We start from the raw sequence: 27,763 nt of genomic DNA on the forward strand, positions 1-27,763 counted from the left end.
TTATATTTCAGGAATTGCGTTAAAGTGTAGATATTGCTTTTCTGTGAAAAACGTACGATATGATATGAATATTGCGATATCGCATTTTTTTTAGTCCTTTGGCATATCAGCCAACATGTATAAATCTACAAGTGTGCTCATGTGTTGTCACTTGACTCATGCCTTAAAGGAAGCAAACAAGCTAAAACAAGCTGTTGTTAGAGCCAAGGCAGGTTCAGGCCTCGCTTCTGCTACTTATAGTACTTGTTTCTTACAGTGCACGCAATTAGCACAGCTAACAGGAAAGCTAGGCACTCTGCATATCTCACTAAGTCCGAGCACTGCAGTTAAAGCTACGGATCATGTCAGCCTATCAGGAATGAGAGCTGGGAGAACTGCGCGTCCACTGTCCTCTGGTAATCCCGTGCATGCCACCAGTTGGATGGAAGAATCACAGAAGGACTAGTGATGCAAAATGAGCGAAGTAGAGCAAGCGATAAAGTTGGCACAACTGTGGACCAGCCCATTTCCTCGGTCTCCTAACTTTTTGGCAGACCCAAACTGTGCCTTTGACTACACTGCACGAATCTGTGAGACAGAGTTTACAGAGTATAGAAGGAATGAATGCAGGCAAGCTTCGTTATTGCTTGTAAGATTTCCAAGTTCGGTGCATTTGATATTCAGTGCAGGGGCGGCTGGTTCACGGGGAAACCATTGTGCTTTTGTGATTAGCTGACGTAAAACATGTTATGCTGTACTTGTTTTCATTTTTATAGTTTTCGTGGTAGTTTCTGCATTTTGATTTTGAGAGCTGTTTTGTCTCATAGTGTGTGACTGTTCATTATTGTGCGGCAGCTTTGCACTTTTAGGAAAATTTTAGGCGCATGGCAAGAAATGCATAGCACTACAGCAAATACATTTGTTCCTTTTAGAGACCCAGTCTCTTTCTCTGCCATAGTTATAACTGTGCCCGAGATAACTGTGCCATAACTAATAGCCGTGATATTTACAATTCTTTAATAATGTCTGTGAGGCAGCTGGTCATTGCTATCATCTTTTTCTTTTTTGCATTTCTTGCACCGCTAGTCTTAGTGCTGTTTGGTTTTTGTGCATCACACCTAGAGTTTAACGTTTGGTCACATATTTCTGTCTGATGTGAATGTTGACAGGGCAGTGTTTACATTTCTAGATGGTACACATTATCAACCAGAATAGTGGCCCCTCATTTAGATTTGAGCATGTTGGCCTTGTACGACGCATGTGCTGGTAGGAAATGTAAATACACGTGGGTAGAGTATTCATACAATGAGGAGTGTTTATTTTTATCTGCACACCTTTTTGTCTTTTGCCGTGCCATTTACATGATCAAATAAATTCGTTTTTTCGAGAGGAGAATTTGTATGCACTGACTTTTTTTATCAGTGTCAGCTTTGACGTCAATGCTAATGCACAACACTTGCTCAAGTGCAGCACGAGAAACTTTAAGTTTTCAATGTAACGTCGAAAGATGATACTGGTGCTGTGTGTGAGGTTGTAAGTTCGATTCCCAACCACAGTGGCTGCATTTCGATGGGGGTAGAATGGAAAAACACTTGTGTACTTAAATTTAGGTTCTTGTTAAAAAGCCCCAGGTGGCCTAAATTAATGAACTCCCGCTGACAGGGCAGTGACAGGACAGTCTGCTTATCACTGCATGAACCGCAGCTAGATAAACATATCACTGGCCTAAATCACGCAGCCAACAACTGCGTCACTGCCATGTTGCTTTTTAAGCAGCAGTACACCAAGCTAAATTAAGCTAAATTAATTAAGATGCAGCAGGGTTGAGAGCGCACAAATCGGGGCACGCATGCAGGCATCCATGCTTTTATTATTTCTCGCAGGTGTTCTTCAGAATGCAGAAAAAAATGATTGTGTAGCAAGTTGGAAGTTGCCGAATGAGATGGTTCCTAGAACACCCTGTAACATTCTCATTGAAAGTCTCACACTAAAGTTAATATTAAGTAGTTGGTGAAATAACCTTGACTGGTGATTCAAGTAAGCCGGACTCAATAAGTAGTGTGATGTGCTACAAGCAATGTCCAATGATGTGCATTTGGCTCCGTCCTCCTATAGTGCTTTGCGATATTTTCTAACATTGACTAAAATCAGCTGGAAAATCCTGTATGTAAGTAAGTTAACACACTCCTTCTGCATTCAACTATAAGGGGTATGTATCAACATTGGCTGCATATCTGTGTTCAATAATATCTTACAAAATGTCGCAAATGTGTGTGTTTAGCTTCTAGTAAAAACTGAAATGTAACATGAAAAAGAGAAGCACAGAAATAAAAGAGAAGGGCGCAGTCTGTGCTCTCCTCACTCATTTCTGTGCAAACCTTTGTGTTCCGTTCATTGCACAGTTTTTTCTTGATGTGAGAGTCATCTTTGTATTAACAAAAAGAGGTCCATATTGTATTTTAAAAAGGTAGCACAAAAATTTTGTGAATGAACTTCTTTCAGTACATAAATTGCTGCATTAATTAAGAAGACATTGCAGTCGCTGAGCATGCCATAATTGGCATTTCAGAACTCTCAACTTTTCCCTGAAATTGGTAATTATATTCCAAGACGGCTTTATGAGTGCAAGTAGGCCAATGGTATATGTTTCCCTCTGTCCTATTAATGTTGGGTGTTAAGAGCAACTCTAGTAATAGGCAGGTTGTTGGATTTCTTTATTTTGTAATGATCAATGCTTCGTCATGTTCTATACGATGGCCAAGCATGTGAACGTGGTCTTCAGTAGCATTCTATTTAGACATGGTCAGTGACTGCAGTTTTTTTAGTAACCTGTTTTCTGACCAGTTGAAATTCCGTAAAATGCTGTGCTAGGTTACTAGATGTTTATGAAGCATGTCATTCTTTCTGACTGAGGTTGGAGTAAAAAACATAGATTGCTTGCTGCATGACAGCATCAGAAGCATAAATGTAACACCAAGTCCTGCACTGAATACATTTCAACTGTTGCATACTTTTCTTTTAGGGTACCATCACGAGGCTGGCTTCTGGGTGCATGTGCACAAAGACGACGACTTGATTGAGTACCGGTGTTGACTGTGTCCCTATAAGACCACCTGGAAAAACATCTTTGATTTGCACCAAGAGACACATTCAGAATGCCCTTTTCTTTGCCCACGATGCAACAAGGTTTTCCAGTGGAAGCATGTCCTCGGATGGCACCTTTTGAATGTGCACCATGCGTGGACATGGATCTCACTTTTGAAACATCGAGTAGTGGGTACTGCTAGAGTACAACATACAAGTGGACAGTCAGTGATAGAAAAATATATCTTATTCAGTGTCCATATGGAGTTATCTTGTTTTCTGCATGATTTAGTTTTTTTTTATATTTGTAAAGAGCTGATAGCTATGTGTCAAAATATCTGCCTGAGATCTGCATCAAAATGAAGTTCTTGTACAAGCTTTTTTGAAAAAATGTGCGAGGTATTAACAGCCATTTATGTGCTTCCGGTAGTGTGGTTCTGGCTGAAAACTGCATTTTCTTACTGTGTCCTGCCTAAATCAGTCCATCTTCTGGCCTTTATAATAGAATGGCGCATTAATTGGGACAGTGCTGCAGGATTGCTATTTTAACGCTTTAGCGTTAAGGGCCCCGTGTAGCAGAAAATCCAGCGTCAGTGTGCGATGTTGGCGAGTGGTGGAGAAAATCATCCCCAATCACGCAGGCCCTCCGAATATATTTAGGTACATGTATATGTGACGCCTTCTTGTATGACATGCGGTAACCCGCCGGGGTGGCTCAGTCAGATAAGGCGTTGCGCTGCTGAGCACGAGATCGCGGGATCGAATCCCGGCCCCGGCGGCTGCATTTCGATGGAGGCGAAATGCAAAAACACCCGTGTGCTTGCGTTGTAGTGCACGTTAAAGAACCCCAGGTGGTCAAAATTAATCCGGAGCCCTCCACTACGGCGTGCCTCATAATCAGAACTGGTTTTGGCACGTAAAACTCCGGAAAGAAGATGTATGACATGCGGTATATGCGGGTTATATTGCCACACCATTCTATCAATAATGTTGCTCATACCTTGTCTTGCATTCTTGGCAAAGCTATTATATGTGCAATATTCCGCGAAGCCAAGCCTGTCACCGTGCAGCGTGCGTGGAACAGACGTCAATGGCCAGCTGCATGGTACAAACTGACTTGGACGACGATCCGTACACACCTGCCCACTCGTGCTACATTGTGTGCACAGTGTGGCAGACTTGGAGCCTATCCTGTGACCATCAGAAATAAAACCGATAAAGTCAATACCACTCTCTCCTCTCAACACTGCCACCTCAGTGAGGAAACGAACACCACTGGCGAAGCAGTGTTCAGACCACAAGCCTGAGTCTAACATATCGGCAGCAACGAGGCCTTCTAAGACCTTCTTGAATGACAAAACGGACACAAGCTGCCACAAAAACGGTCACAACGATGTCTACTGTATCATTGAGAAGGACAGCTACACGCAGCCACTCAGGTTCAGGTCGGACCTGGGTGAGTGCTAATACTCTGTCGAGAGCATCACAACCACGTCCCGGTCATATACAACAGCCTCAATGTCTTCGACCAAAAGTGTTCGTCTCTCTCTCTCTCACCTTCATCGACCGGCAGAGCTATTTCCCGCCATCTGTACCACAGAGTGCACCACCACCAGAGATGCCTGATGACTCTAAGTTCGACAACTTCAGTCAAGGTTGAGCGAAAGTGCGCATCTTTCCTGGCACTGTTACGACCAACTGCTGACCGCTGCACTTATGTACCAACCGACACCTTCGGGGCGTCTACATCGAGATTGAGAATAACAACGTGCACAACCTGCTCATGATACAAAGGTCCAAGAAGAAATGGAAGCAACCTTCTCCGACCTCCTCCAGTCGCTCACAAGGCATCGGAGCATTCATGGGCTTCTGCTGCAGCCTGGCTGGACGCCAGCAGCAACCGCAGCCACCGCCACCGCAGCAGCCAGCCCATCAGGTTATTGCAGACACGTATAACGATGACAAGAGCGAGTACGAGTTGAGCTGATTTTACCAGAGCCAAATGGCCAGACGCAGAATGTCATACGCAAGAAAAAGTTAAACAAGTTCGTCTGTACGATGATTCTAGAGAGAAAGGAAAGGCGAGAGGATGCAAGATCAAGTGCCCAATCCAGTGCCTTCACTTGTTGGAAGCTAGTTTGAACAGCTCCAATGCTGCATTATTTTGACAAAAGGAGCAAAGAAGACGATGTGGTGCAGCTGTCATCATCAACCATCTTGTCTGTTTGTCGTGGGTGACAATTTGCTGAGAAAAAAGAAGCATGCCAGCATCGTGCGCTCAGGCCAGGGGACATGGGTTTCTAACAGAGTAGTCACACAGAGTAACTGCAACCGATGAATGTGCAGCCATTTCGTCCTTTACAATGTGCATAGCCATGTTTTTGATGTGTATAGTTGTGATAATGGCAGACTTTTCAAAGTTATCATTGTTAAGCACAAAAATATTGTGATCATGCCTTCATTATGTGCACAGCTGTGGCATGATTGTGTAGAGTGCACAATTGGTACGCCCCTGAAGTAAGCATATTTATGCAGCTTAAAAGTGGCCTAAAAGAGCTTCTCAGATCTGAGCCAAGAGCAGTTGTATTTGGCTCTTTAAGCAGCCAGCTGTTATTCCAGGTTTGTTGATTCATGGAATTTCTGTGACGTTGCATATGTGCAGTCCACATTATGTACATACAAAAAGTTCTTTCTGGTGAGAAACTGAAGTACAGTACTAGCATGATACAAAGTGTCGACAGTTGAATTACTCATGGCATGTCGCTGCATATGAAATCCATCTATGTGGCCACTCAGAGGAATTTACATAAGCATCATTTCTAAAATGCGATAACATTTGTTGCCTGAACTTCTTTAAAAAAAGAAAGAGTAGTCACTGGCCATGCCATGATAAATAGCTTATGTTTCGGAACCCATATAGATTCCTTATGTTCCCATTGTGGGTACGATGTCATTACTCGATATATTCTGTGTACGGCACAGTTAGTGCATGTGTGGAAAATGGTATGTTCGATTCAGTCCCATTAGCATTAGGGTGTCAATTGAATCGGGAGGGATTTTAGCAAAAGGCAGGTTGTCAGGCTCTTTTTTTTTGTTGATCAATGCTTCATCCCATATTCTGCAATGGTCAAGCAGTATCGTCTGCAGTAGCATATTATTCTGACACTGTTACTGACTGCAATTTCTTCCTAATATGTCGAATTTTACTGAACATGTGAAATCTTGCCACATGTTGGATCAAGTTATTGGATGTTTATGAAGTATATTGCATTTTCTGACTAAGATGGGAATAAGAAAGACTGGTTGCTTGCCCCATGGCAGCGTCAGAAACGTGATGCCCTTTAGTTCCGCACTGCCCACAAATCAGCTGTTGTATGCCTTTCTCTTCAGGCGACCATCACCAGCAGGCCAGCTCTTTCGTGCCTGCGGACAAAGGCAACGGCTTGATTCAGTACCGGTGTCTGCGGTGTCCTTACGTGACCACCCGGAGAGGCAACATTCGTCTGCACCAAGTGACACATTCGGACCAGCACCCGTTCCTCTGCCCGCTGTGCTTCAGGGCCTTCAAGCGCAATCACCACCTCAAACGCCACATGTTGAAAACACACCCTCAACTCTGATGTGACAGCAGGCAAGAGAGGAATGTTGTGTGCCGACACTAGTCAAGCCAGTGAGATAGCTAGCCTCTGTTGCAGGGAGGGTGGCTCGTGTTCCTTCATCATCGCCTCGCAAATTTTGTTTCTACTACTAAGCCGCTTTTCAAATTTCTTGCACTAGAATGCCCCATGGACGATGCTCTACACACTCCATTGTACTATTATTGAAATTTCTGGTGAAGCCCGGTTTAGCTCTTAAACGGTGGACTGCACTAGAGAGATGGCCTTGCAGGTCCCCAGTATACTTGTGTAATAGCTCAGATGCCCTACGTGAATTCCATGGATGCGGCCCTGCAATGTCCTAAATGTCAGAAGACATATTGCTTAATTATTCAGCGCCATTTTTTGAACCACTCTTAGCAGCTTTCCCGAGCGTATTTTCTGGTGCTAAGTTTTTGTGGCCCCATTGTGCAGAACATGAAGACATGGGAAACGATTCACATTGGCGTGTGCTACTGCTCATGACAGTTGTAAACTCTGAATGTGTTGGGCAAGATTTATGGAGCTTGATGTACTCTTGAAAGCAACAGCAAATTCAGGGTGCTGAGGCCAAAGGTCCATGGGTGTGATGATGTTGCAGCAGGGGGAATCAAGTGCATAAATTGGGGCTGCAGATTGGGTTTATTTTTTGTCGACATACGGTGTAAGAGTGCCTGTGTGCCCTTGTTTGGGTAGATTATTAGTATGTGCTTCTTGAGCACCAAGAGACTGAACCTTTAAACCATTTTAAAAGGCATCATGCAAAACCTGTAATCTTAAAAAAATGTCTTAATAAAATGGTTACTTTCAATGTTGTCCACCATAACTGCATAAACCCTAAATTTGTACAGGGTGGGAATGTATCAGTGAGTTTATACTGGCGTATGGCACATCATGCTGCTTTTTTACAGGGTGGATCAGCGAACGCTTTCAAAATTTTTTAAAGGTTGCCTATGGCAGATAGCACAACTCTAGTTCTTCCGCTGGTCTACTCGAAGAGGCGGATGTTACTTGCACAAATAATTGAAATGCATAATTGACTAATTAACAAAATTTACTAATTAAGTTTTTAACTAATTACTTTATGGCTCGTATTGCAATTTACAAATTCTAGCCATGTAGTTTGCAAAGCGGATCAACTTGGAACGATTTCTCAGAATGACACCAGTTTGGAGATATAATTGCGGACATTTGTGGAGAAATGCATTAGCGTTCCAGATTAATCCATTAAACTTTATGCATTGAAGCACAAAAGTGTCGTGTCCAATCCAAAGGTTGTGGAAAAATTCACCGTTGATCTTCACTCCTAAGCCTTCCCAGTTTAATAGCTTGAATACTAAGCATGCAGTGAATAGCATTGGAGAGATTGGGCCTTGTTGCCCGTCTCATTTCTTGATAGGTATCTTTCTACTTTTCTTGTGGAGAAGCAAGGTAGCTGTGGAATCCTTGTAGATATTTCCCAAGATATTCATGTATGCCTCCTGTGCTCCTTGATTACGCAGTGCCTCTATGACTGCTGGTATATCTTTACTGAATAAAATGCCTTTTCATAATCTACGAAAGCCATATAGATAGGTTGAGTGTACTCCGAAGATTTCTGAATTACTTATTTGATGACATGAACATGATCCTTTGTAGAATATCCCTTCCTGAAGTCAGCCTATTCTTTTGGTTGATTGAAGTCATGTGTTGCCCTGATTCTATTACACATTGTGAATATTTTATGCAATTCCAAGGCCCGAGTTAATAGGCCTACAATAGCAGGCCCAAGCTAATGGGCCTAGGATACCTCAGTTCTTCAATGTCTCCCTTCTTATGGATTAATATAATGTCGGCATTCTTCCAGCTCTCTGGTACAGTTGAAGTCAGAAGGCGTATAAGGCGTAACTTTATTCATGGCGAGAAACAACTTCCACAGTTAATCATGGCACAGAGGTTTTCAGTGAACGTGACTTTAAACAGTGTATATATATGCAGCAGTCACTGTGCCAGTTCCAATATAGTATATTCATGGAAAACTTTCTGGGGCAATGAAGCATAATCTACAGTGGCAAAGCTTCTGCAAACACGTTGCTGTGCCAAGTAGTTGAGTGCAGTTTGAGCGCACTTTCTCTTTCTGTCTCTTGGAGCAGATTCTGAATCAGTATAGCCTCCACTCGTGAGTGTTGTGTTTACTAAAATGTGGAAGAGCGAAGTTAACAAAACAAAATTAAAATTTAACATTGGGTTGTGTAATTTATGTATAGATGCCTCATTTAAATATAATCATTGTAGTAAGTGAGATGTTCATATTTTTGGTTTTCCAGCCTAAACAAATGCAAATGAGATGCAGAACTATTTTAATAAACGTTCTGTTGCATGTGAGCCTTACCTCAATAGCTTTCCCTTCGTGGCAACCTAAGGTTGTTTGTGAGTACATCATTGTTTGTGTACTTATACTTGCTTTTGGTAAAATCGCTTTTTGGTATCATTTCCGTGAGGCATCACAATTTGGATCACTTTTGCTATGGCAGTATTGTTTAACTTACTGAATGTAAAAACGTTTGTGGTAGCAGTGGCATAAGGTTAAAAGATGTACGCTCACACTAGAATTCCTTATTGCTGATTTTAGTGATTTTTTTTAGCCGTTGTAGATGATGAAACGCTTTGACAACCCCTGTGACTTGAAGCAGTTACGGAGTTTGTGTAACGAAAGTAGTGCTGCGGCATTTTTTTGGACATATTGAACACTAAGAAACCGTTTACAGCCAGAATTGTAAAAGAGAGGACACCAGCCCCATAATTCACAAATGCACCTTTGTTCACAGTTCCTGGCTACAGTATATGGACATTTTTCATAATGCTCTTCAGCAATTCTTTCAGTGTTAAGTCTTGCAGTGTTAAGTTGCTTAGGAAACACTCTATCAACATGGTTCTTTTAGTAGATGGCAGGAATGCCTGATTACAAAATTGTAGCTCAGGAATCACTGAGCAGCACTTTTGAAACACTGGAATTATGTCACATGAGTGCTGCCACTTTCTTGGAGAAAATGGAGAGGTTTGAGTTGAGGTACGTTCTTGAATCGTCGGGGTAGCATGGTGTCCTTTCTCAAAGTCACAGCTGATACCAACTACAGTGCACAGAGTGAACTAAAAAGACGTGGATCTTCCATTCGTGTCTTCCTTTTAACAGCATTCCTTGTTGAAACATATTAAAAGGAGCTGCAGGTAATGCCATATACTTCATGACTGAAGAGCTCCCATGCGGGTGCCAAATGTTTATCTTTTGTGTTTTGTGTTTAGTTTTTTTTTGTGTTGCCCACCTCGACCACGTGGTTTTTTATCAGTGCTTGTACCTCAGCCCTTTAGACTGATATACGTTGCAAGCACAGAAGTGTACATTTTGCTTGTATAACTGTGCTCAGAAGAAATTTGTATTCTGAAGACTTGCATTTCTTGTTCTGCATTCTGCCAGTGTGATCACTTTAGAGTTCTTGATATTGTACAGTGGTGCCTCACTTAGCAAACGGCTCACTCAATAAATATTTGGAAGAGCAAGCCGAACGCACTTGCACTTTCAACTCGCAGAACTAACCTGGTTTCTCTGAACGAACCAGACGACTAGGTGATGTCCAGATGTACCGAGGGTGTTATAACAGGGTGTCACTTGTACCGAGGGTGTGTTATAACAAGGGGACAATTGCAGCCCAGGAACATGGAGGCTGAGGCGACGCGCAGGCACACTTGTGTGTTGCCTTCTAGGCCTTCACACTCCTTTGCCTAATGATAGTACGTATACTCATGATAGCACGTATACTACGACCTCGACTAGTCTCGCTCTGGCGTCACTCTTGCCTCGCCTTTGGAAATGTTCTGAAGGGAGAGGCAGGTCACATTGAGAAAGTTCTTCTGTCCGGGATATTTCAAAAAGGCCCAGACAGAGACAGGAGAAAGCTTTTCGCAGCACTGTCTTCCATCTCATCTAGCTTGGGCAGACTGGCTCTAGTAGGCTGCACTGAGAAGTGCTTCAAAAAGCACAGTTGCGTGCAAACACTAGTGTAAGTAGTCCCCCCTTACTCCCTTCTCCAGCATCTCTCCCGCTGAGCCGTGGTCCTTAAATTGGGTTGCAGAAGATATCACCTCTTCCTGTCTGCGATATCTCTCTCTCTTTCAAACATCCTCTTTCCTCGGCAAACGCACTGACACATTAATAGGCTACCCATGGGAAACAGTGGGAAAACACACCCTGCAGAGTGAACTTCTCACAGAACAGGCCTGCCTAGGGAATAAATTAAGTTCGTTCTGTGAGGCACCACTGTACTTGGACAGGACATGGATGAGGTGTAAGCCTTGATGGTGTGTCTCTACAATTTGCATTGTGCTAGTTTTGGATTGTGTTGCCGCATAATGAGCAAGATGTCATCAAATGTGACATTGTATCCCTAGTGAACATGTACTGCCTTGTTATCATTCTGGAAGATTATTTGCCTTTCTTTGAGAAGCCCTTTCAAAAGGATGCTGTGCTCTTCGATTGTGCCACTAAAGCTGGGTGCAACTGACATCTGTCACTTGTCTCGTTTCTGGAATGCATTTATTTGCCATCTGTGCAATATCAGACGTTGGCAAGCCTGTTTCTAGTAGTATTTACCAACATAAATACTACCGCTGCAGCCAAAAAATTATGTTTTGGCTTATTTTGTAGACTTGCAGGTGTTATAAACTTTGTTAATCACATTGTAATTGCAATTAAATAATTTAAAAAGAAAATTAGGTGTGACGCATTACTTGCTGCCAACACAAAAGCTGCAGGTGATCTTGTGTGGCGTCAGTAGTAATGGAAAGTATATTTCAGCATTTTGGTCAAGTGCTCCTTGCGTGTGTGTGCTCTACAAGTGGTGTTAAATCTGCATGAACTGACTTAGAATCTAAATATACAAAAAAGCTGCTTTGAGAACTAATACAGGTGAATGAAGGTAGTGACACAAACATTGGTTGTGCTCCGGCCATCGAAATTTCATTTTTCCAAGATTTTCTAGAACATGGCTTACAGTCCACACTTGTGCCTTGAATTAATGTGCTGTTGCATAACATCAGTTATTCAGAACAGAACAAAGAGAGAAATGGCTACTGTTTGTTTCTGGTTTAACATCACACAGTGTGCTTTGAATGCTTGCAGTGTCCCTCTAACCACGCTGTGTGTGCCCTATTGGACTGTCAACATTAACAACTGCAGCAAAATTTCTCTTTAACTAAATTTGTTGTAGCTGAGTAGTACAGGCTAGTGAAGAAATCTTGCCAAAGATGCAGGGCTGTTAATTGTATAAATTTCTATTTGAGCAGCCTTTAAATGACACTTAAGCAGACACCGTGTGCAGTCGATGGTTGGTGAATTTGATGCAAATTCTAAATCTGGCCTCTGAGGTTTTTAAGGTGTTGCAAAATTTTAAAGTTCATGCTGAGGAGGTGCACTAGTTCTCAATATTCTGTATTCTGGATCATTTCTGGCAAGCATTAATCATTGTGTTTTTTGCAATTTTGGTATCAAAATGTCTATTTTTTTTAGCTTGTCTTGACGCGTCCACTCGTATTTCAAACATAACATTTCTTTTGCACAGGCTGCTCTTAACTAGGCTTTTCATGTAGTCCAAAGTGTTGTGGCAGTTGGCCTTTACTTTCAGACTTCTTATGTTGTATAACCCTATTTTGCTAATCGTTATTATGTACATAGGCATTTAGCAGTGCCTCAAAAAGCTTTAGTGAGGGTGATCATTAAAAGAAGCGAGACTGCGTACTCCAACTAGGCTGCAGTGGTTGACATGTCTACATTCATATTGGGTTCCCATTTCTGTGCCAGTCTATGAATCGCCAGTATTCCTCACGTCAGCTTTGTTTACAGTTCACAATGAGTCTCACTGTGAATGCAAGTTTTGGTCAGGCATGATTCAGTTGGATTGCGATACTTAGCAAGCATTCGTTAAGTCGTGTGCAGCTTCGTGTGAATTTTCATTAGCACTTAATATCTGCTGCTGTTACAGCTGTCACACATTTTCTTTGTGTCTTAGACAGCAGCTCGAGGCAGATAAACAGAAAAATTGATTAACGAGATTGGGGGCCGCGATGAATGCTTGAGCACAGAAGTAACGATACATGAACTTTCACCTGAAATGGAGAGCAGTGCTGGTAGCAGGTTGTGCACTGTTGAGCATTGTAATGCATGCAACACATTGCACAGCATTTCTTGTAGTAAACATTTGTCTCCATGCACAAACGTCTTTGCCTCACAGTCTGCCCTAAGTCAGGCTTTGTCTTCAGTTCATTCAGTGGATTAAATAGTAGTTCGTTTGAAAACTGGCTGAACGACAGTTGAACAGCAAATACCCAGTCTGCAGGCCTAGCTGGGTACTTACAAGAGAACACAAAATACCTTTGTATCGGATAGCCTCACATGATGCTGATACAATGCACTGTGGCTGAAATTTGAAGCAAGAAAGGACAGGGTTGTAGTTCGATCATTTGTTGGCAGCCCCTTTGTGCAAGAGTTTATTTCGATGTAGTTGTTGCTCTGACACATGTCATGTCATGTGAAAGCCTTTCATTGTATCGCAGTTGCCTTTTGCTCATGCGATTCTTGATCATTGGCATTGATGCAGAGTGATTCTGTTTGCCGCCAACTTGTGCAATGCCTTTCATAGTCTACAAGTCTTTAGGTCAGCTCATGTCTGTGCAACACAATTCGAGACTTGGTCCATTCACATTGTTTGTGAAAGCTCACCGACTGATTGGAAGTGAGCCAATCTTCAAGGTTGGTCTCTCTTCCATTGAACATGGAAGGGTCTTGCTAGCAAATCAGTGGCTACAGATGACAGCTTGAGGCAATGGAGCTTGCTGAAATGCGCTATCTGGCATTGTTGGCATGAACCTGCGAGTGTGAAGCCTTACTAAGGTGCACAGGTTGCGGGCTACCCAGCTCCTCCACTTATTATTGGCAAAATGATAGCCAATTGATTCCGCTCTCATTGCACTGACTATCATGGCAAATTGTTGACAATAGATGCTTGTCTTCTTTCTTGCGCACTACATAGTTTCTAGTTGTGCTTGGCTTGGCTTGAATGTCTCATTTGGATTCTGCTAACGCAACTGTCCTGTTTACTGTCTCTCTGAAGAAACCTTATGGCTTTTGCTCTTTTTCTCTTCTATATCTTGTGTCCCACTTTGCGCTGCTAGCATCTTCACGTTGCGTCTTTTCTTTTGGTGCCTGTCCCCGACAGTCTCATGCACTTTTGTGCGCACCACTGTGGCTGCTTTTCGAAGCACTACTGCTTTTACTATGGTGCAGTCAATTGGAGCACAACTTTCCAGATGGAAAAGCTGCAAATTTGTTAGTAGATAAGCTGCCTTCCTTTTTTCGGTTGTTGTCTACCGTTGGTGTTGATGACATAATTTGATCAGCAGGGAGCTGCTACAACAAAGACTTACAGTGGCAACAAAGACCCACGCGCTACTGCCACAAATGCAGCCAGAAAGTCTCGATAACAGCAGTTTCTGCAAAAGAGGCTCAACGTTATGTTTCTCTTGTTCATGTTTATCAGTGTTTTTTTCTGAAGCTTCTATTATAATTAGAGAGACTACATGTTAGACACACGAGACACTTGTCCTGCTGTAGTGTTTGACTGTGCTGACGTGATATTCGAAAAAAAATCAATGACTGCAGCCGTATCTCAACAGACCTGTCTGCTTCTGCTTCCAGTACATGATGCGGCCTTTTCGGATAGCTTCGGCCAACCAAATGTGACAAGGGAGACTGGAGTGTCAGCGAATGCCGCCAGGCCACGCCTCTCCCCAGCGCACCTTCGAGCAACTGCGGCGGCGCTTGGAGAAGCGCGACGCATGTCGTCTGCATCGACGGGGTCGCAGCTTAGCGGTGACCGCTACAAGTGCCCCTTCTGCAGCAAAGCGTTTGCGCATCAGTGGCACCTGGGGCGTCACGTGCGCATTCACACAGGTGACCGGCCTTTCCGGTGCCACATCTGCCCGATGGCCTTCAACCAGAAGAGCACGCTCATGGGGCACCTGCGCCGCCACACGGGTGACAAGCCATACCAGTGCCCCTTGTGCCGTATGGTCTTCTCCTGGAAGAGCGCGCTTGTAAAGCACCTGCAGCAGCACGGCGCGATGACAACGTGTCAGTGACCGCTCATATTTTACAGTAGCACCCTGTTAGTTTTGAAGTTTATTTTTATTTCCAACAGGGTTGGAGGAGGCAGGGGAAGAAGCTGCGAATGCAGCTTGAAAAACACCCTGTCTGCGACAGTTCAGAACGTGGCAGCGCAAAGCAGCCGCACGGTTGCTAGAGAAATGCAGAAAATACATAAATTTGTAAAATACAAGGTGAACACAAGATAACATTCTCCACATTACAAGATTAAAAAGAACAATCGCAAAATTTTACAGTTTCACATAGTTTCACATAATATAGAGCTGAACACAGGATAAAAAAAAATAACATGGCAGAACAATATGCTTGGTTCGAGAAACAAGCAAGAAATGTACTTTGGTATATACTAAAGCAGTAAGCTAAACTGATGTGTATTCATCAATGGTAAATGTCATATTAATTAAGCATGCCAGTTTTGCTGACATAGATAAGAAAGTGTTGAAGGCATAAGGTTACATGGAGCTAGTTTGAATTCGTAGGAGAAATATAACAGCCTTGGTAAATTGTTTTTGAACATTCCTGAGTTTTAATTTGTTCTAAAACAATAGTTAGAGAGATTCAGCTGGTTTGACGCTGTGTGCAACCAAACCACATTGGCTTCTAATGTAATTAACTGTGGTCTAACAAGCAATGTTGGCTCTAGCAACATTCCTTGTTTGACCACTGTTAATAACTTTGAGCCTCCATCTTCCTGCGTGTCGTTAAGCTTCTTGATGTGTTCTGTGTATTATTTGCTGATGTAATTGTTTTCGCAGCGGCACAAATTTCCAAATGCTATAACTGTCCCTGATCAAGAGGTGTGGCACAATAGAAGAACGTTTCAGTACATTCTGATTTAAACACTACACTTCACCATCAATGCAGCTAATTGTGTTGTCGTTCCAGTATGTATTACACTAAAGCAATCCTCTAAAATATTACATAGTACTTGCTAGCTAAAACTCTCTAATGTGTTTTTCATTGATGTGCTTTACCACTTGCAATCTTACTAAAGTCTTGGTTTACAATCCTAGGTTTGGGTTTGTATAACGTCATAGGCATAACCAACCTCCCTATATTGGTGTGCCAGATTATCAGAAGGCATTGGATTCAGTAGAGACACCAGCAGTCATAGAGGCATTGCATAATCAAGGAGTACAGGAGGCATACATGAACATCTTGGCAAATATCTACAAGGATTTCACAGCTACCTTAGTTCTCCACGAGAAAAGTAGAAAGTTACCTATCAGAAAAGGGGTCAGGCAAGCAGACACAATCTCCCCAATGCTATTCACTGCATGCTTAGAAGAAGTATTAAAGCTGTTATGCAGGGAAGGCTCAGGAGTGAGAACCAATGGCAAACATCTCAGCAACCTTCAGTTGGTAGGTGACATTGTCCTGTTCAGCAACAATGGGGTCAAATTACAACAAATGATTGAGGACCTTAACCAAGAAAGTGTAAGAGTGGGGTTGATGATTAATATGCAGAAGACAGGTAATGTTCAACAGCCTGGCAAGAGAACAAGAATTCAGGATCGGCAGTCAGCCTCTAGAGTCTGTAAAGGAATATGTTTATCTAGGTCAATTACTCACAGGGGACCCTGATCATGAGAAGGAAATTTACAGAAGAATAAAATTAGGCTGGAGTGCATACGGCAGGCATTACCAAATCCTGACTGGGAAATTACCGCTGTTGTTGAACAGAAAAGCGTACAATTATTGCATTCTACCGGTGCTCACATATGGGGCAGAAACGTGGAGGTTAACAAAGAAGCTCGAGAACAAGGATCGCACAAAGAGCGATGGAACGAAAAATGTTAGGCCTAACGTTAAGAGACAGGAAGAGAGCCGTGTGGATCAGAGAGCATACGGGGATAGCCGATATTCTAGTTGACAATAAGCGGAAAAAGTGGAGCTGGGCAGGCCATGTATTGCGTACGATGGATAACCGGTGGACCATTAGGGTTACAGAATGGATACCAAGAGAAGGGAAGCGCAGTCGAGGACGGCAGAAAACTAAGTGGCGTCGTGAAATTATGAAATTCGCAGGTGCAAGTTGGAATCAGCTAGCGCAAGACAGGGGTAATTGGAGATTTCTGGGAGAAGCCTTCGTCCGATACTGGATGGAGAAATAGGCTGATGATAGTGATGGACGCCACAAGTGTGTGTACAAGTGTAGTAAGGCCCTGCCTCCGAGTCTGCTGCAGGGCCTGCAGGTTTGCTGCACAGCATATTCATTGTTGAACTGCAGCATTCTCAGAAATAAGAACACTTATGCCTCTGTTGAATGCTTGGAAACTTTCTAGCTAGTTAGGGAGAAGTAGATATGAGGTGGTGAAAATACCAACTAAATGTGCAGAAAGCACGTTTTGGCCATTCTACTGCATTTATCTGGCAACAATTGAATGGGAAGTGGTCGTACTACTATAAAACTTTAGCTTCGTTTTTATTGCCTCTCCTAAATCGTTTTGTGAAATATTGTCTACCAGCGAAAATATTTCGCTTGCATGAGGATCTTGCTGATCCTGCAGATTTGAGTTGGCATCGCACTAAAAATAGTTTTTCCTTTTTTAAATTTATTTGTTGTTTCTGAAAACTAAAAAGCTTGGAGCACACATGATTTAGTGACCATGCTTCAGTATGTTGAAGATTTGTTAGAAATGTTTCTGCTTATGCATTTAACAAACAGCAATGATCTACTGAGTTTGCAGTTATTCGATCTGTAAGCGTTTATGTCTTATTTTCTGAGGTGCTTAGCTATGACCAATTCTTAGTAATATAAATTCTATTTCTGCATCATGTCATCTGCATGTGCGGAAATGAACAATGTTTTGGACACCAGTTCCTGAACAAGAGACTACATATTTTGTGGATGACTAGCTGTTTCATGACAGACTTGTGAGAATTTTGTGCTGTGGTGTGTACATAAAACTGACGGTAACGTTCAAACCATTCTACTGTTTGTTGTGCTTCTATAGGATGTCAGTGAAAGACAGGGCCTAATTTTTTTACTTCTAGTTATGCATGACACAGGTGCAAACTGTGAGTCCAAATGAATAGGCATCGCACAGAAAAGTATGCGCTGGGGACATTTTCACTGTGGTGATCTCCTAACTTTTAATCGTTTTCTTGGATCTTTGAATACCAGAGGTTGTACACATTTTCATTTTTTTGTCATAGAACCATAGTGTTTGTTTGTAAAGTGAAAGTGAAACGTTGGTGTAGGTCAAGTTATGTTACACATCACTCCATAAATGTGTTTTTGCATGCATACTTCAGTGTGCTTAAAAGTGCTTCTTATGGTTATCGCATTTACCACTTATGTTAATTCAGTCATGCAGGTGTATTAAATGAAAACAGTGAATCATTACTTTTATTGATGCTTATTTCGTGTCCTCTAAATAGAATGCGATGCTGATCTCTTATTTATGTACAGTGTCTTTTTATAAATTCATATATTCACACATTGTACTAGTTTATGTGCATTATTGTAATTAATTAGCACAAATGCTGTCTACACAAGTGTCACCAGTGAATATTCTTTGTGCGATGTCACATCTGTTTTTTTTAATTGTGTCATTTGCCTAGCGTTGTTTGGTGCCTGTGATTTCATATAATTGGCTTAGTGCACAACTGACTTTTTTGACATGCAGTGAATCTCTCCTGTAATGAACTAGGGAATGCAGAAATATTTTTCTGCCTATTCAGAAGGCTGGCATAATGAACATCATGTGTAATAATAAACTTGTTGATAGTTTGTTGTATGTGTATTTGGTTTAGAACAAATAATAGTAGTAATTATGATTATTAGAATACAATAGCAGTGTAATGAAGGCAAAAATTGAAGTAAATGATATTTTTTAGCTGTCAAAGCCTGCAAATTCACCTATATAGGGTGTTTTTCTTAGCTGCACCAAATTTCTTTAATCATCTGTGGCAAATAGCATGATTCTAACCCTCGAACTAAATGAATCGATGAGGCGGACATTACTTCCATGACCAATTGAATGTGGGATTGACTAATGAAAAACAATTCAGTAATTTTGGTACTAATTGATTTACAGCACAAATCGCAATCTACAAATTCTGGTTAATGAGTTTGCACGGCATATCGCAGTGAATTCTGCGGATGGCACCAGTTTCGAGATATGCTGTAAAGCTGGCGATAAAAATGCACTGCTGTTCCACTTATATTAAGGAAATGTTCTTTCATGCATTGAAGCACAAAAGTAAGACACCAATGTATTTCATTGAATCATTTGAAAATTGTTTTTTCGAAACTGGTGCAGAAAGAATTCATTCAGAGTAGATACACCTTGCGGACTCACTGGCTACAATTAGTAAATTTCAATATGTGCCATTAGGTAATTAATTATAATGTAATTATTGCAATTATTGCAATTCAATGAAACATTTTGATTTCTCATACAAGTGATGTCTTCCTCATCGAGTAATCTGCTACAGACAATTAAAAAAAAAATTTGGTGCAGCTAAAGAAACACCTACTATAGTAAATAAGACTTGAGCACTCAATGGTTAGCAGGTAGCTTCCACACGGTTTAATTTAAGACAGATATATAGTACAAGTGTACAGTACATGACATTTCAAGTGAAGTAATTCGTTTTAACCTAACCATTTTTAACCTTCAGTAATGAAGGGGAAATGTTTTTGTGCAAATGATCTCGCGCACTTATGGATCACCTTAAAGGTTAGCTTAGACACTGCTATTGCTTAGTGTCCTTTGTCATGTAAACCGGCATGGTAACCACTGCAAGTCAGAAATGTTGAAAGTGAGAAAGCTCTCAGTGGTCACTTACAGGTCACGGTTACAACTCAAAACTTAGAACTTGTATTTTTGTCTCGTGTGAATGTTGATAGGGCAGTGTTTACATTTGTGGAGCGCGCACATTATCAACCAGTTTGGAGGACTCTTACCTATGTTTGAGCATGTTGGCTTTGTACAGAGCATGTGCTAATGAGAAAATAAATAGTGTGTCATGGCGCTGAAACGTGGAGGTGTGTTCGTTCTTGCCAGTGTGCATTTTATGCTGCTTTGTTTATACGGTAAAATGAATGCTTCTGATAAGACAATTGAGATGTAAAAGCAACTTTGATTTTTTTAATTCAATGTGTATGAGCAGCTTTACACGATAATATCACCTGTTGCTGCAAAGGGGGCTTGAATAAGATTGCATGTATAGTAGCTGGTGTTCTCCAAATTAATTTTATTGTTTGCAATAATATCTGCTGCTTGTTTTGCGTTGTGCGTTTTAGCAGAGAAAAATGTATGTTAAATATAGAAAACAATTTAGCACTTAAGTTATGTGGTCAGTATCCTCATGTTACAACAGTATTGCAAATGTGGAATGCAAGGAAGCCAGTGGTTTCCTGGATGCTTGTATATTTAATGTTCTTTTTTTCTACATGTTTTTTCTGAAAAATGCTGTCCAAAGCATTCATTCAGTGCATGTTTGAGATATGCGTCATGTGCCTAGCATATGGTGCTGTACGTGCCCATCATGTTCAGTAGCTAAAAGTTGTACTCAGTGAGCTCAGTATTTAGACGTGCTGTTTGACATTTTATTCCCGCAATGTGAACATCATCTATGTTATTTTCATATTCTGTTTGTTCATTTTAATATAACTAAAAGCTAGACTATTTCGTGCACAGGCCAACATGCATGGAAACTCCAGCACTATATAGATAAGTACACGGTGCATGGTGTAAACATTTATTCACCAAGACAAAGACAAAAGTGCACAGAAGACTCATATATGCAGTGTAGGGGCTCTGTTTCTGTGATTTCACCTCGGTGAGTCTGTGTCCAAAGCATGCAAACACAGAACGCCCAGCCACAGCACTTGTAACAAAATTTATGGTACGCTCCAATTGTTGCTGTCTTGGTATGCTCGGAATGCACTATAATTTCAGAAGTATTCAAATTTTGGGAGTTGGTGTTGGCTCGCTGTTAAAAGAACACTAAAGGCAAATGCCAAGTCATTTTGTATTAGATTTTTTTTATGGAGCCTCGCAACATTTGTCATGCACCAGAATATACTTGCAGAAAAAAAAGTTAAAATTAAAGGAGCTGTGCAGTTTTTTTCACTTTTCAAATGACCTTTGATAGACAGGCATTCTATGACAACTGACCTGGGTATCCACCTCGGTTGTCATGCTGTTCCGTGCAGTGCATGGTTGTCATGATTGCCTGTGCCTTATTTTTGCTTGCCCTCGTTTTGTGAGCTGTCTCTATATGTAAGAATCGGTACACAGCAGGTAGCGCGGCCTATGCCTTCCTTCCCGTCCTGCCTTGTTGCTTCATTCCTGCACAACACTTTTGTCTCACTGCTTGTTCTCACTCGTGACATGTTTCCAAGAACATTGTGTGCGCGCCCTCATACCTTGTTTTTCTTGGCTGCTGCAGAACTGAGCCCTGGAAATGCAGGAATCGCAGAATGTTCCACCTGGCCAGAAGTGTCGGCTGACCCACCTAACATGCCACTGGCTGCTCGTGGGCGCCCCGCAGGTGTTGCGAACCAGCCACGCATTCTGGTGCCAGATGCAGGCATCATCAACATCAACATCAGGCCTTACAAGTGTCCGCACTGTGACAAGGGCTTTGCGGACCAGTGGCACCTGCGAAGGCACGTGCGGATCCACACGGGTGATCGGCCTTTTGCGTGCCCTTTCTGCCCAATGGCCTTCAACCAGAAGAACACCCTCATCGGTCACATGCGGCGCCACACGGGTGATAAGCCCTACCGCTGCCAGTTCTGCCGCATGGCCTTCTCCTGGAAGAGCACCTTTGCCAAGCACGTTCAGCAGCATGGCTCCGAGCACCTGCCGCTCCCAATTAACTGACGGCTTTTGAAGGGCTTCAGCTAAGCCTTCTTGCTGTTCAGTGCTTCATTCGTGATGATGAAAGGCTTTGTGAACAACAACTGCGCTAGCTTCCCGTCGCTGTGCCCGACGAATCTCGGCCTCTCACCATCATCTGCGTGCATGTGACAGTGAACAAGTTAACATCCAGCCACATAGTTTAGGATGTCTTGTGCTCTACATCTAATGGCAGCCCATAACATTCTCTGAGGTAGATCTCTCGGATGCTGCGGTGCTTTAACTGTTACAGAGGCTTTGAGGCATCTGCACAACCTTTTCATAGTGACACGCCTATCAAACCTTGGGGAGTATTCAACTGTTGCGAGCGTGTGACAACAAACAGTTATATGTGGAGTGGCATGGTTCCTGACACGTCACACTTGCCAGCAACTGATGAGTAGCTATCAGCTGGAGGAGTCCGGCTACCTCTTTGTGCGCTCCAGCCACAACCAGGAATTTGCACATGTATAGTATGTACGCATTGATATTTTTTTCATTGTGTCCTACAAAAAAGTCCTTTGTAAGAAATTTTTTTTCTAGCTGCCTAATAACTGGCATTAAACAGGAAACCAGCTTCAAGCACTGTGATGTTGTAAACATGACTGAGCAGCAGGCAAAGAGTGGCAGTACTTGCAGTAACGGAAAATAGGCCTTGCCTTCATTTTGTCTGCGTTATGTTGTGCTGTGTTTACCAAGTTACTGAAGAAAGAACAAGCTGTTTTGCATTAGTTTTTTTGCTGCAACATGTTCCTGAAGCAGTTACAGCAAACAAATCAAGCAGCTTACACACATAAGAGTGGGGCAAGCAAGTAGCTTTTGCTGTACTCTTGCTTACATGGAAATTCAATATAGTCTCCCTCACGTAAGAACAGAGAGAGATTGACATGTAGAGCACATACTATTTGCCGTGTTTACGAATGTGTTAGTCCTTGCTGGTAGACTTGCAACATCCCTGGAGTTGATTCATTATTAATTTCAGCACAGCTGGAAGGCATAGGACGGAAACAAAGTGAACACACCAGCGCTCTGTGCATTCACTTCGTTTCTGTTCTTTGCCTTCGTGTGTTGTGCTTCAGTTCATATAATGAATCCAGGCCAACTAGCCCGGCTTTAAGTTCTTATCTCTGCTGTGCCTAAATTGACAAACGTGCTACCTTTCCGCACAAACTCAGTTACCTGCGCGTGGAAGTTGATTGCCAGCAAGAGTGGTTGTAGGTCACCAGCAGTTGGTAGCTCTGTTGTTCTCATCTTTTGACTACATTTTTTTTTTTGTGTGTATGAATTGCAACTGCACATTCACAAGCAGTCAACGTGTGGCAAGGCCTCCCAGTAGCCGTGGCTGCATCCAGATGTGTCCTGAAGTAGAGGGCACCTGAAAGTAGCATTTATAAATTTTTACTCATTGATGGCATTTACACGCAAACATTGCCCAGTACTGCAATGCTTGCAGTGTGCATTGCTAAAAAGACTGCTGCCCTCTGGAAAACGGGACGTTTATGCATCTGCCACCAGTAGGGACATCAGGCAGTGTCAAACTCATTGCTGTTGATACATAGTACACTATCAGTGGCCTTGGGAAACATCTGTTAAACCAAATGTAGTGAACTGACCTTAATAATAAAAAAAAGCAACCTCAGGGGGGCATTGATTGTAACTAACTGATAGTGTGGCCACTTCAAACACACTATGTTTACTGACCCTGTTCACACCTTGCTGTGCACAGCTGCCATCTGTGCAGTTCACTTAGCTATGAAGAAAAAATAAATGCGGGTTGAGAAAATCAGTTAATCTGTCCTCGTGCTGAATTCTGCTGACTGTCTATATATCATTCTCAGGAAAAAAGTATGTCTTGCTGTTGACCTGATGTACTGCACACCTTTTTCAAACGCACTTCACATATGATGCCTATTGTATGTATACACCAATGAATGTGGCTTTACTTGCTTTGGAAAGTGGGAAGACACATGTGTGATAGTTCAGCTTTACATTATACTCGCACTCTTTATCTTTTGAAACCTGTTTTCATCATCCAACTGCATTCTTTCAGGTTGTATAGGTTTTTAAGATATTATTTTATTCAGCAGATGCGTGTGCTACCTATTAATTGACAGCAGCACATCATGTGTTGACAAAATCTGGATGCACTTTAATCACTGCAACAACCTGCTGCATTAAGTCAGTCAGCATGTCAGTACTGACTGACTTGTCACAAGGTCATTGCATCGTGTCTATAGTGGCCACATTCGAGTGGGGGCAGCAAAAGAAGAAAGCTTAATGTTGTTGTGAAAAATCTGTAGATCGTTTGAATCGACTCAAAGGCCCCCGCTCAGTGTTCCTTGTAGACTGAAGTGCAGCGGTCTTTTGTTCAACCTCGTCGGAGATTGTTGATTGACTTCAACAGAATTGCATTTGCTGGTTTTACTTTGCACACATTTTTTACACATTCCTTTTGTTTCCTTGTAACATGCATTTTTATTGTGTTGACATGATTATGTATGCACCACAGGGTGTCATCGTCATGCCAGTATACATACATTAAAAAATATTTAATCTTAATTTAATGCATTTAGTCTTATCTCCAGTCAGGAGCTTTTAAAAAGCCCACCTTATTAAAGCTTCCTTAGCAGGAAGTTATGTTCCTGTTGATTCCTATTTTATGACAGTGGTGTGTGTAAGAGCACTGCAACTAGACTTTCAGTCATCAGCCTTTTATTGTACACTCAAGACAAGCTTGTGAGATACTGTTGCATAGAGGAACATTTACATATATTGATATATTCATCATTATGCATCTCAAGCGTTGCAAACATTTTGTGATTGCACAGGTCGGCATTGCTAAATGATTAACATATGTAGATGGCACATTCCATTGACAATGGCTCCAGCTCTTCTGCAGCCTTTGCAACATTTTGTTGTACAGTTGAGTTTATGATGCTACTACATGAGACGAAAAGAATTTGTATAAATAGCATTGTGAGCTCCATATTGTTTATGGCACGAGGGGTGCTGAAGTCTGCACTGGCAGGAGCACGTGTGCTATGCTTTTTCTTGCATTTTTTTCATTGTGGTATTGTCATGACCATGAAAACAAGCTGGTGTTTTTCATGCATTGCGACATGCAGACTTGCTGTTTAGAATTCATTTATGCTAGGCTGTTTCCTTTACTCTTGTGTCTGCACACTGTTTCAAAACCATTACCAGCATCACTCAGATGAGTGGCATTGCATTTCTTTATGGAAATGCCTATTGTCATGTAAGGTTTCATTCTGCCTGGTTAGCTTTAGACAGGTGTACCTGTTAAGCCTAGGGCCACCCTTATGACAGTGGGAAACATGCATATTCTGACTTGGGGTAACTTCTTTGGACTGCACCTTTTGGCACTAAGTACGGTTCACTTATCTTGGTCTGCACACTGTTTGCACAATGTCTGCACACTGTTTCAAAACCATTACCAGCATCACTCAGATGAGTGGCGTTGCATTTCTTTATGGAAATGCCTATTGTCATGTAAGGTTTCATTCTGCCTGGTTAGCTTTAGACAGGTGTACCTGTTAAGCCTAGGGCCACCCTTATGACAGTGGGAAACATGCATATTCTGACTTGGGGTAACTTCTTTGGACTGCACCTTTTGGCACTAAGTACGGTTCACTTATCTTGGTCTCATTCTCCCCCATTCCGCTGCCATGTGTGGGGTATCAAACCGGTTGTGCTAAACTGGTTAACCTCCCTGCCACTCTTTCCTTCCTTGGATTGTGTATTTCATTTGAGGACTAGTCTTGGTGCAACATGTCCGTCTGCTGATGTCTGCGACGTGCAATTTGGAATTCAGAAGCATTTGTATTGTTCGATATTACACTTAGATGACAATGTCGGCTCGTTTGATAATGTTAACTCGCAATCACTCAGCCCTGCTTATCACTACCAATTCCTCTGGTGTAGTTGTTTTTTTCTAGTTTGATAATTGGTGCTTGTTGTCAGTGTTCAATTTTGACACCGAAAGTCTGTGAATAAAACTCATTTATGATATTCAGTTGGCCTTTGAAGTGTGGTATATTTACCTGGTAGTACAAAAGTTGACAAAATTGTGCTTGCACTATGAAAAAAAAAGGCATAAATCGTCAAGTTGCCTTGCTGTTTGTGGCCCTGGGCACCTTTGCTTATGCAGCAATGACCTCAGTAAACATTGATAATTTTAAGGGGGCAATCTACACATTCCATAAAAACACTCCAGAAGATTCAAGTTTGAAGTAAGTAACGCTTATGGACTGCCATGAAAAAATACAATTCATAAAACTGACATCCAGCAGCAGCATATCATGAATGGCAATCAGGTTTTTATGCTGCAGTAGCTTCAGTAATTACGTTGGCAACTGAACTTTTGCATATCTGTGGTGATTTATACTTGCATTTCAGGCTTTGCATCATTAAGGTCCTCCATGACACTGCAGGTAGCCATATAGCATGGTTAATTGCGTTGCTGTGCAGTAGTTGACATCATCATTCATGACACTGGATGACAGGGAGTGACAGTGTCCGATCATTGTGTGACATGCTCGAAGGTGAAAATCTGAGCAAAGGCTCTGGTGTGGGAAGTGAAGCATTGCAGCAGAAAGACTGTCCATAGGTTGGGATTTTGAATTATTCGCATGTTTGTCATCATGTGTGCAACCAGACAAGGCTTATAATGCCTTGTCTGGTTAGGCTTAAAAGGTAACTATGCCAATATTTTAAGGTGTATGGATCTGAACGAAATTTGTGTCTATATAATTTTTGGGCATTCATTGGTCAAGAGCCACGAATGGATTGATCAACTCCAGGCTGTCCAGAAAGCCCACGCTGTGGCGGTGAGGCTTGGCCTTCCCGCCCCAACGTGGGAGCGGCCCGCAGTCTTGCCCCTATAAAAATGGGGTGAAGATTCTTCCGGACCTCAATAAATTTTACTACCTACCTACCTACCTCGGTCATACACCAAATGACATGGCTGACAGTTGTATAGCTTCCCTGCAATTTCATTTTGAAGGCTTGCCGGCAGTCACAGAGAACCCAGAACATTGAGAGCCGGTGACCGAAATTAGGCAGTGCCCACGGCACGCTGAAAATTTATTAACGCGACAGCGTTTAGGCCCCGTGTTGCAGAAAATCCTGTGTCGGCAATCGGCGTGCGATGTCGGCATGTGGCGGAGAAAATCATCCCCAACTACTACGACTGCGCAGGCCCTCCACGGTGTGCAAGGTTTTGGTCAACAAAAATTGAATTTCTCACAGTGAAGTCCGCCAGAAAAATGGTAAAGTACGACTTTACAATTCGGCGTCGGATTCGCCGTCGGATTGTTTACCAATCGGCGTCGGATTGCAATTTGAATGTACGAGAAAACCTAATTCTGCTGCGAGGAAACTCAAACACAAACCCCTTTTCCAGCCTTTCTACTAGACCTACAGCCGCGCGTTTGGGTACTTTACTTGCAAAAATAATATCCACATGGAGCTCGCATCCTGGGCAGGTCAAATTGGGACTTCGCCTACTAATTCGTTTTGATCGGGCCCCATGTCGCAGAAAATACGGTGTCGGCGTCAACGGCGTCCAATAATGCTATCGCGTTCCACTCTTAAGGGCGAAGCTTAAGCGTGCTCCAAGTTTTTGAGGTCGTGGTTTGGAATTTGCGTCATTATCCGCCATCAGTTGCACGTGCCATCGAAGTAGGTGTGGTTAAAGGCTGTTAATAAGAAAATTAGACTATTAAGATATCTGCTGAGCTTTACTAAGGTTGCTATACAGTAGTATTATATAGCGTATTTATTCGGATATAAGGCGAGGTTTTTTCCCAGAATTCTTAGCCTCGACGTCACCCCCCGCCTTATATATGAGTTTTGCCACTGCGGCAATGAAGAATCGATTGAACATATTTTGTGCAACTGCCCGCAGTACAGTGCGCAGAGACAATCTCTTAACAACGCGTTCAACCAATTGGACGACCGGCCTCTGTCGGAAGTGTAGCGAAGAAGACAGACAC

General features: G+C 42.3%; 1 protein-coding gene across 1 annotated transcript in view; it reads left to right on the forward strand.

Moving 5' to 3' along the window:
- The window catches only part of LOC119431946 (zinc finger protein 182), a 31,744-nt gene extending 5,968 nt beyond the window's left edge, over positions 1-25,776 (forward strand). Inside the window, exons 2-6 of the mRNA XM_049658121.1 lie at positions 4,322-4,519; positions 4,599-4,718; positions 6,454-6,633; positions 14,425-14,859; positions 21,079-25,776. Of these exons, the coding sequence (XP_049514078.1) occupies positions 4,322-4,519; positions 4,599-4,718; positions 6,454-6,633; positions 14,425-14,859; positions 21,079-21,734 (1,589 nt within the window). The 3' untranslated portion in view covers positions 21,735-25,776. The remainder of the gene's footprint in view (positions 1-4,321; positions 4,520-4,598; positions 4,719-6,453; positions 6,634-14,424; positions 14,860-21,078) is intronic.
- The last annotated feature ends 1,987 nt before the right edge of the window (positions 25,777-27,763 follow it).

The sequence above is a fragment of the Dermacentor silvarum genome, chromosome 10, assembly GCF_013339745.2.
Source record: "Dermacentor silvarum isolate Dsil-2018 chromosome 10, BIME_Dsil_1.4, whole genome shotgun sequence".
NCBI lineage: Eukaryota > Metazoa > Arthropoda > Arachnida > Ixodida > Ixodidae > Dermacentor > Dermacentor silvarum.